Source organism: Anticarsia gemmatalis, chromosome W, assembly GCF_050436995.1.
Source record: "Anticarsia gemmatalis isolate Benzon Research Colony breed Stoneville strain chromosome W, ilAntGemm2 primary, whole genome shotgun sequence".
Lineage (NCBI taxonomy): Eukaryota > Metazoa > Arthropoda > Insecta > Lepidoptera > Erebidae > Anticarsia > Anticarsia gemmatalis.
The window spans coordinates 2,365-11,607 of record NC_134775.1 but is presented as its reverse complement, the minus strand read 5'-3'; the positions used below and the strand labels follow the sequence as shown (position 1 = coordinate 11,607).

The window sequence follows — 9,243 nt, the reverse complement described above, 5'->3', positions numbered from 1 at the left end:
GTGACTTCCCTTATCTAATTCTTAATTCCTCTTGTCCTAATTACTCTGCATCAGCCGAATTTATTTTTCTCGAGGTTTGTGTCAAAGGAGTCAAAGTCCTTCTCGGCGTTGTATATTGTCCCCCTTCCATTGACTACTTCTCCAGCATCGAGTCCGTGCTGGAATCTACAGGGTCTAGTTACACACATCAAATCATCATGGGCGATTTCAACACCGATCTCCTTTCTACCCGCTCACCTCGTTCCTGTAAACTCCTTGAGATCGTCGAGTCCACCAGCCTTCACGTTCTACCCCTACATCCCACTCACCACAACACTGAAGGTGAAGATACCTGGCTGGACTTAATCCTCACGTCTGCTCCCTCCCTTGTCTCATCCTCTGGCCAATACCCAGCTCCTGGTTTCTCTCATCACGACTTAATCTTCATGTCCTATACCCTAAAGCCTCCTAAATCCCGCCCAAAGGTTCTGTACAAGCGCTGTTTCGGCCGTATGAATGTCGACAAATTAGGTGCGGATGCCGCTAATCTTAACTGGGAGCAGCTAACAACAGCTTCAAACATTGACGACAAGATTTGTATTTTCAATAAAGCTGTTGTTGGGCTGTTCGATGTCCACGCGCCCGTTAGGAAAGTTAGGCTCAAACGTCCACCCGCTCCCTGGATGTCCGAAGGCGTTCGTATGGCCATGAGACGAAGGGACAGGGCCTTTGCCAGGTTTCGCCGAGACCGCTGCGACGAAAATTGGGTTAGGTTTAAAGCTGCAAGAAACCGATGCAATCAGATGGTACGCAATGCTAAACGCCGACATTTTCTCAATAATCTTTCCTCCTCCTCCCCTGTCGATATCTGGAGGTTTCTCGGGACCCTGGGTATTGGCAGACATCAGAGTAATGACTTACATTGCACTGTTGGTTTGGATGATATAAATCGTCATTTCACTTCCACTACACCTATCGATCACCAAACCAAGTGCAATACTGTCCGTTCCATTTTAGATTTACCCCGCCCAAATCTTGAATCCTTCTCCTTTTCTCCAGTAACGCCGGAGGATATAAAGAAGATAATTCTGTCCATTAAGTCGAATGCAGTAGGCGCCGATGACGTCAGTCGTCGGATGATTGTCTCTGTTTTGGATCACTTGCTCCCAGCTATTTCCCATATCATTAATTTCTCCCTTACCGTCGGTTCCTTCCCTTCTCTGTGGCGCAAAGCCTACATTATCCCTTTACCTAAAATTCCAAATCCGTCGCTTCCAGCTCACTTCCGACCCATTTCCATTCTCCCTTTTCTTTCCAAAGTGCTCGAGGCCTGTGTGCACAAACAGTTAACACAGTTTGTGTTCAACAATAACCTCCTTAGTCCATTTCAATCCGGGTTCAGACCAGGCCACAGCACTACTTCGGCACTCCTTAAAGTGACTGGCGATATTAGGGCGGGGATGGAGGATACAAAAGTCACTGTGATGGCTCTGGTAGACTTCTCAAACGCCTTCAATACCGTCAGTCATGATATCCTCCTCTCTATCCTTTCTCATCTGAATATATCTTCCGGTGCAATAAAATGGTTTTCCTCATATCTTCAAGGACGCCAGCAATCAGTTCACTTCGGTGAATCCTCATCGAGCTGGCGTGAACTTGATTCTGGCGTCCCGCAAGGCGGCATTCTTTCTCCATTATTGTTTTCTTTCTTTATTAATCTGGTTACCCAAAATCTTCAAGGAGCGTATCATCTGTACGCTGATGACTTGCAGCTTTATTCGCAAGGAACTGTGGACTCCATATCCACAGCGGTTGATGTCGTGAACGGCGACCTCGAACATATCAAGTCCTGGTCCGAGAAGTTCGGCTTAGCCGTTAACCCTACCAAATGTCAGGCTATACTGGTAGGCAGTCACCGTAACATCAGCAGGCTTGGTCACGTTCACGTTCCACCTATAGTTTTTAATGGCTCGACTATTGAAACGACGTCTGCTGTGCGAGATTTAGGGCTATACATTGACTCAACTTTAAGCTGGAAAACCCAAATAGCCAATGTTTGTCGCAGAGTCACTAGCATATTGCGGGCTCTATATCGCCTCAAAAACATGTTGCCATCTAAGACGAAAGCGATGCTTGTACAGACTTTAATTTTCCCTCTCATCGACTATGGTGACGTGTGTTACTTTGACTTGAATGCAGATCTCCTCAACAAACTCGACCGTCTTCTTAACAACTGCATTCGATTTATATTCAATCTTCGCAAGTATGATCATGTATCTACTTATCGCTCTCAACTTAGGTGGCTACCAATCCGTGAGCGCCGTAATTTACGCGCTCTCACGACACTCTTCTCTTTCCTCACTTCTTCTTCTCCCCCAGCCTACCTAACTCCCTACTTTCAATACTTGTGTGATAACCACAACCGTAATCTCCGCTCTTCAAGCAATCTCACTCTTCTCTGTCCATCCCACACTACTGGGTTTATCAACTCTTCTTTCCCTGTCCAGTCAGTTCTGTTATGGAATGCGCTCCCTCTTGAAATCAGGATGTCCACTAACCGTCTTACGTTCAAGAACAAAGTGCGGGATCTTTTGTTGAACAAAGTTGCAGAATCGTCACAATTATCTTAGTGTATATTTATATTTATTTATTATTGTATATATCTCATATTTTATAGTATCTATATTTATTTTTTATATATCATAAGTAATATTTATTATGTTTATGTACATATTATTTATGTTTATGTATTTACACTCATATCGCTTATTTATATTATTATTTATTTGTACTCTCTTTCTTAACTCACTTTCCTTCCTCTTTTAAACACCTTCGTAATAATCTCTGCATCACCCTAAGGTAGACTGGCAGAAAATGCCCCTGGCATTAAGTCCGCCTTTATACAAATTTGTATATTAAGTTTAAATAAATAAATAAATAAATAAATTCTATTGAGCCAGACACATTATAGTTCGGATCGGCGAGTTTCAAGTTTTGAAGATGTGTCCAACCTGTGCTTTGGAAAGTGCTGCCAGGCAACTTATTGGTTAAGTTAGTCAGTATCAAAGCTTGTACATTGAATGTAAAATCTGAGTGTATCGACTTGCAGTGGAGCTGGAGAAGGCCCTTGCAGTTGCGTGACGTAGAACCAATGCCGGTTATAGCAGCGTCAAATTTGCTTCGAGGTAAGCGTAGCAGTTGCGCCGCATTTTCAGATATTAAGTTTGTCTGTGACCCTTGATCTAGGAGGCCTCGCAAAGTGACATAGTTTCCGTCGGCAGATTGCACCTTGATCTGAATGGTAGTTAATAAGACTTCTGTGCCATCGGTCGCTAAGTGGTGAGCGCCAGGTGTAGTTGATGTTGAAGGTCCTGGATTCGAATTCCGATCTTGATCCCTTCTAACATTTGAGTCATTATAGACAGGTTTATTGAAATGTAATAATGTATGATGTTTCAAATTACATTCGCGGCACGTTTTCTTCGAACTGCACGCGACATTGCCGTGGCTGTATAAGCAATTTTTACAAACTTTGAGTTTTGCAACAGTTTTATTCCGTTGCGCAATGTCCATGTCGATGAACTTATCACACTGCATCAACACGTGATCTTTATAGCAAAGAGGACATTGTCCGTACGATGCATGAAAAATTTTAGAGTAGCCTAATTTTTTCATGTCTTGCTGCTTGTTAGGAAAATTATTGGGCTTATAGTTATTGTTCCATCCTCTATTGTTAGGCCTATGAATTTTGTTTTCAATAGTCTCTTTAGAGCAGCCCTTTGCAGTTTCGTAAGCGAGAAATTTGAGTTCTAGGAAACCGAGGAATTCCTCCAAATTCGGCAATTCTCTGTTGTTTTGAGTTTCTTCTGTGTATTCGTTAAGAGTAATCGAATCTAATTTTTGTGACATGTTGTAAACAATCATTGGTCCCCAATTTGACACCTCAACTCCCATGTTGCCAAGGCCATTCATACACTCTGTAATTACATCGTGCATGCGTTTCATGTTGTTGGCGTTAGGGTGTTGGATAGCTGGTATATTCTGCATGGTACTCATGAAAGATGTGAACTGTAGTCGACGGTTGTCATATCTGTGCGATAATATCTCCCAACATGAATCGTAATTATCCCCACTAATAGATAAGTGTTGGACGAGGCGCTCTGCTTCACCCTTAAGTTTTGTCTTCAAGTACTGCATTTTTTGTGCCTTAGAGATACTGGGGTTGTTGTGGATGGTTTCCATGAAGATGTCCTTGAACGTAATCCAGTGAACATAATTTCCAGAAAATTCCGGGATGTCGATTTTTGGTGCGGACCGCTGATAATGTACACTAGACCACATTTTACTATTTAAAGCCCGTTTTATGTTGTCATATTTCTGTTCAAGAGCTTCGTACTTTTGACTGTAGTCCATAATCAAATTGGACCCTTTTAGTTCGTCTTCCAACTCCCAATGAGTTTTGTCAATCAGCTCCCATTTTGACTTTAAAATGGTAATATGTTCTTCGAACTCCCACTTCTCAGTTATGCAATCAAAGTCAATCTTCGACATAGCTCTGTATAACGCCTTAAAATTTCGTTCTTGTTGTATGATTAGTTTTTGTTTTCCGTCATCCAGAGGTCGCTGGTTCAAATCCGGCTCGAAGGACCATTTAATGTACAGTTTAGTAACCGGTACACTACTGATAGTTTAAGAGTTAAGTAGTTGTGAGTGCGCAAGTGAAAGAAACTTCTTCCCGTAGTAATTTATTATTCTAGTTACGTAAATACAGTTTTAGAGTTGAAAGGTGACTCTCACACACGTGCGGACGCTCGTTTGTTAAAATGCACACTAAATATAAAATTAATTATAATTACAAAACAATCAGCCGATTTGTGTAAGATCAGCGGAATATCAACTAAGTGTACGTAAACCGTACAAGCTAATTAACACCTTTAAGTTCTGGTATAGAAATCAGATCAATCATGTACGGTGGGCTGGAGCCTTGTCTCATCCGTATGGGTTGGAGTGCGGGGTGAGGCAGGGAGGATTGAGCTCGCCTACGCTCTTCAACCTATACGTGAATGAGCTGATTGACGAGCTCAGTAGCACTAGGGTCGGCTGTTATATTGATGATGTCTGCCTCAACAATATTAGTTATGGAGATGACATGGTGCTGCTTAGTGCGTCTGTCTGTGGTTTACGAAAACTTATTAAGAAATGTGAGGAATACGCGAAGTCACATGGATTGACCTATAATTGTAAGAAGTCAGAGTTAATGGTTTTTGAGTCTGGAGGTAAAAGTCCGAATGTGGTACCGCCTGTAACCCTTAACGGGATGCTATTACAGAGAGTACGTATATTTAAATATCTAGGTATTATATTGACCCCTGATCTTAAAGACGATTCTGACATCGAGCGGGAGCGGAGGGCGCTGTCGGTCAGAGCGAATATGCTGGCTCGTAGGTTCGCACGCTGTTCGCTAGAAGTTAAGATCACGCTTTTCCGCGCTTACTGTACAACCTTTTACACGTGCAGCCTATGGGCTAGATATACTCAAAGGGCGTACAGCGCTCTCCGTGTTCAGTTCAACAACGCGTTTAGGGTTCTGATGGGGCTGCCTCGCTTCTGTAGCGCATCAGTGATGTTTGCGGATGTGCAGGTTAAGTGTTTCTTTGCAACGATGCTTAGAAGATGCGAGTCTCTGATGCGCAGGGTGCGAACCAGCTCCAACAGCATTCTAAGCATGATTGCAAAAAGGATGGACTGTCCTTACCTGGTTCATTGTAGTGCCATTTCACATGGAATGAAGCGACAGTGAGCCAGCCATGTACTTTAATTATGGTATGTACTAATAGATTCTGTCTGTCTGTCTGTCTGTCTGTCTGTCTGTCTGTCTGTCTGTCTGTCTGTCTGTCTGTCTGTCTGTCTGTCTGTCTGTCTGTCTGTCTGTCTGTCTGTCTGTCTGTCTGTCTGTCTGTCTGTCTGTCTGTCTGTCTGTCTGTCTGTCTGTCTGTCTGTCTGTCTGTCTGTCTGTCTGTCTGTCTGTCTGTCTGTCTGTCTGTCTGTCTGTCTGTCTGTCTGTCTGTCTGTCTGTCTGTCTGTCTGTCTGCTACTCAATCACGCCTAAACTACTGAACCAATTTGCATGAAATTTGGTGTGGAAATATTTTGATACCCGAGAAAGGACATAGGCTACTTTTTACCCCGGGAAAATGACGCATTTCCCGGGAAAATTCAGGTGGCGAAATGAGTCGCGAATAATCAATATTATAATGACATTAAATTAACAAAATTCCGTTGTCATGGCAACGGTTTTAATGACGGATAAGCCTTAGCGCGACTTCGTTATATTAGGAGATATAAATAATTTTGATATATTTTCCGTGAAAAGAAGACATATTTTATATCATCACGCTACGACCAATAGGAGCAGAGTAACAGTAAAAAGTGTTATAAAAACGGAAAATTCTGACACATTCTCTCTTATGTGACGCAAGCGAAGTTGCGCGGGTCAGCTAGTAGGCTATATATATCGTCACGCTATGACTAATAGGAGCAGAGTAGCAATAAAAAATGTGACAAAAACGGGGAAAATTTTGACCCATTCTATCTTATGTGACGCAAGCGAAGTTGCGCGGGTCAGCTAGTTGTATTATAATATGGTATGCAATACGACTAGGGAATGCAAATCTCTTGAGATTGGGGCTCCAGCGAGATCACGCGAGATTGACAGATTTGTGTGTTTTTATTTAAATAACGACTATATTTTGACAATTAGAAAAATAAAAATAAATGTTTATCTTAATTACCTATTAATTCTATACTAATATTATAAAGCTGAAGAGTTTGTTTGTTTCTTTGTTTGTTTGTTTGTTTGTTTGAACGCGCTAATCTCAGAAACTATGGTCCGATTTGAAAAAGCGAAGTTCCGCGGGTCAGCTAGTTGTAAAGATAAAATAAATAAGTATTGTAAGATAAACATATCGCCTTTTTTTCCCCTGAGATTAATCTCGATCAGAAAGGCCGACATCGAGATTGCATTCCCTAACTACGACTCATCATCATCATTAGCTTAGTCTTTCTTCCAACTTGGTATGTTGGAGTCAGCTTCCAGTCTCACCAGATAGAGCTGCATACCAGTGTTTTACATGGAGCGACTGTCTATCGGACCTCCACAACACAGTTATCTGGGTTATAACACGATACCTCTCTGTAAGACTGGTTGTCAGACTTTCAAGCGACAATTTGTCAATAGTAATCCGGAGTTTGGTAACGTGCCCGGTATATGACAACAGGCTCGCCTCCTATTATGTTGAACTAACATTGTTAATGGCGAAACGAGGAGAACCGAGAAGACCAATCATTCTTTGCTCGACCCAGGAATCAAACCTTATTGAGCAGTCGGATGGACTACCGACCGCGCCATAGAGGGTAGTCAAGTTTGAGTAGCTATGGATTCATTTGAAAAAATGTCATTGTGTTTTACCCATTCATATAAATATTTTAACCTAACTTTCTAAATGCCAAGTAAACGAAGGTAAATGTTTTATGTCCGTAATTCCCCGTATAATATTGTTATTAATCAAGATACGTGAAAGTTTTTTTTATTTAAAAAGACAACTCTTAGAATTGCTCTTGTGTCGCGGGGACTTTTACAAACATACAAACAACGGACACAAAGTGCAACCAGACCCGAAACAATTATTTGTGGATCGCACAAATAATTGTTTCGTATGGGCATCGAACCCACGACCTCCCGACGCAATGGTACCGGCGTTGCAACCTAAACCACTGCGCCACGGAGGCAGTCAAATTTAATATTATAATTAATTATTTTATTAATTAAAATATAATATTTCGTGTAAATTATATAAGCTTTCTGCGCAGTGTTAAGGGTACCAAAGTTTATTTAAATGCGATGCAATAAAAAATAGATCGTTGCCCACATTGGGACAGTAATGGGTTAATCTTTATATATATAATTCTTCCGTAAGTGTGTATGTCACTGAACTTCTCTTAAACGACTGGACCGATTTTGATAAAAAAATTTGTGTGTGTTCAAGGGGATCTAAGAATGGTTTCGATTATTAAAAAAAGTTTAAAATTTTCAAGTTAAAGACGTGTAGACAGGACAACGTCTGTCGGGTCCGCTAGTATCTTTATATATATAATTCTTCCGTAAGTGTGTATGTCACTGAACTTCTCTTAAACGACTGGACCGATTTTGATAAAAAAATTTGTGTGTGTTCAAGGGGATCTAAGAATGGTTTCGATTATTAAAAAAAGTTTAAAATTTTCAAGTTAAAGACGTGTAGACAGGACAACGTCTGTCGGGTCCGCTAGTCCATACTAATATTATAAATGCGAAAGTAACTCTGTCTGTCTGTCTGTCTGTCTGCTACTCAATCACGCGTAAACTACTGAACCAATTTGCGTGAAATTTGGTATGGAGATACTTTGATACCCGAGAAAGGACATAGGCTACTTTTTACCCCGGGAAAATATCTCATTTCCACGGAAAACAGCGACAATCAGAAGAAACCGCTCCACCGCTTTTTACGGTTGCACTGGCGCTTTCACTAGATGGCGCTATTTGCAATATTAAATCGCACTATCATTACGTTTTATTTTATCCTACGCTTTGGAGATTTTTTACCGGATTATTATGCTACTTACGTTATTCTAATCAGTTGAGGTTATACTCTTTCGAATTGATATTAGTTTGAAATAGTTTCTACTAAATATGTCGTGTTAGTTATAATAAATTTGTTTGTATATTCTTTTAAGTAGTTTTAATTACATTATTTTCGTATTTAATATTAATATTATACCCATTTTGTGGTATTTGGTAGAATTTCGTGTTAGTTGAATTATATATTCTTAATTTCAATTTCAATTTATTCAAATAAATTAATACATAAAGTTTAATATAAGTCTTATAGTTAGAATATTAGGTAGGTACATAATAAAAACATAGGGAGCCTGTATTAGGATAAATAAATCCTGTATCACAGGCTCTTAGATACGGCGAGCGTTATTGATAAAAACAAAAATTTACTTATACAATATTTAGATATTAAATAATAATAGTTAAAATTTCTGGCAAAGAAAAGTTTAGATAGCACTACAAAACTGTATCATACTCCAGACCAACAAGACATTATTCCCCAGCTCCCGTGCTAGGTTTGTACCTGTGTTACGGTGAGACAGAGAACAAGGCCGTCAGAGTCTTTGATAACACAAGTATTGCAGTACTATGTTAATATAAAGATTATAATGGAC

The 9,243-nt window shown here is 40.4% G+C and overlaps 1 protein-coding gene across 1 annotated transcript; it reads right to left on the bottom strand.

The window, feature by feature from the left end:
* Positions 1-554: 554 nt before the first annotated feature.
* LOC142985750 (uncharacterized) lies at positions 555-4,530 on the bottom strand. The gene is made up of 2 exons (XM_076133996.1): positions 2,991-4,530; positions 555-730 (listed from the first exon to the last, which is right to left on the bottom strand). The coding sequence occupies exons 1-2, from the start codon at positions 4,528-4,530 to the stop codon at positions 555-557; spliced, it is 1,716 nt and encodes a 571-aa protein (XP_075990111.1).
* Positions 4,531-9,243: the final 4,713 nt, after the last annotated feature.

What these genes read in the sequence shown, in the direction of transcription:
- LOC142985750 (XM_076133996.1), bottom strand. Translation starts at nt 4,530, where the DNA reads ATGTCGAAGATTGACTTTGATTGCATAACTGAGAAGTGGGAGTTCGAA. An exon ending in CAGCACTTTCCAAAGCACAG is followed by an intron (nt 731 to 2,990) that starts GTTGGACACATC and finishes TTTTCGTCGCAG; the next exon opens with CGGTCTCGGCGAAACCTGGC.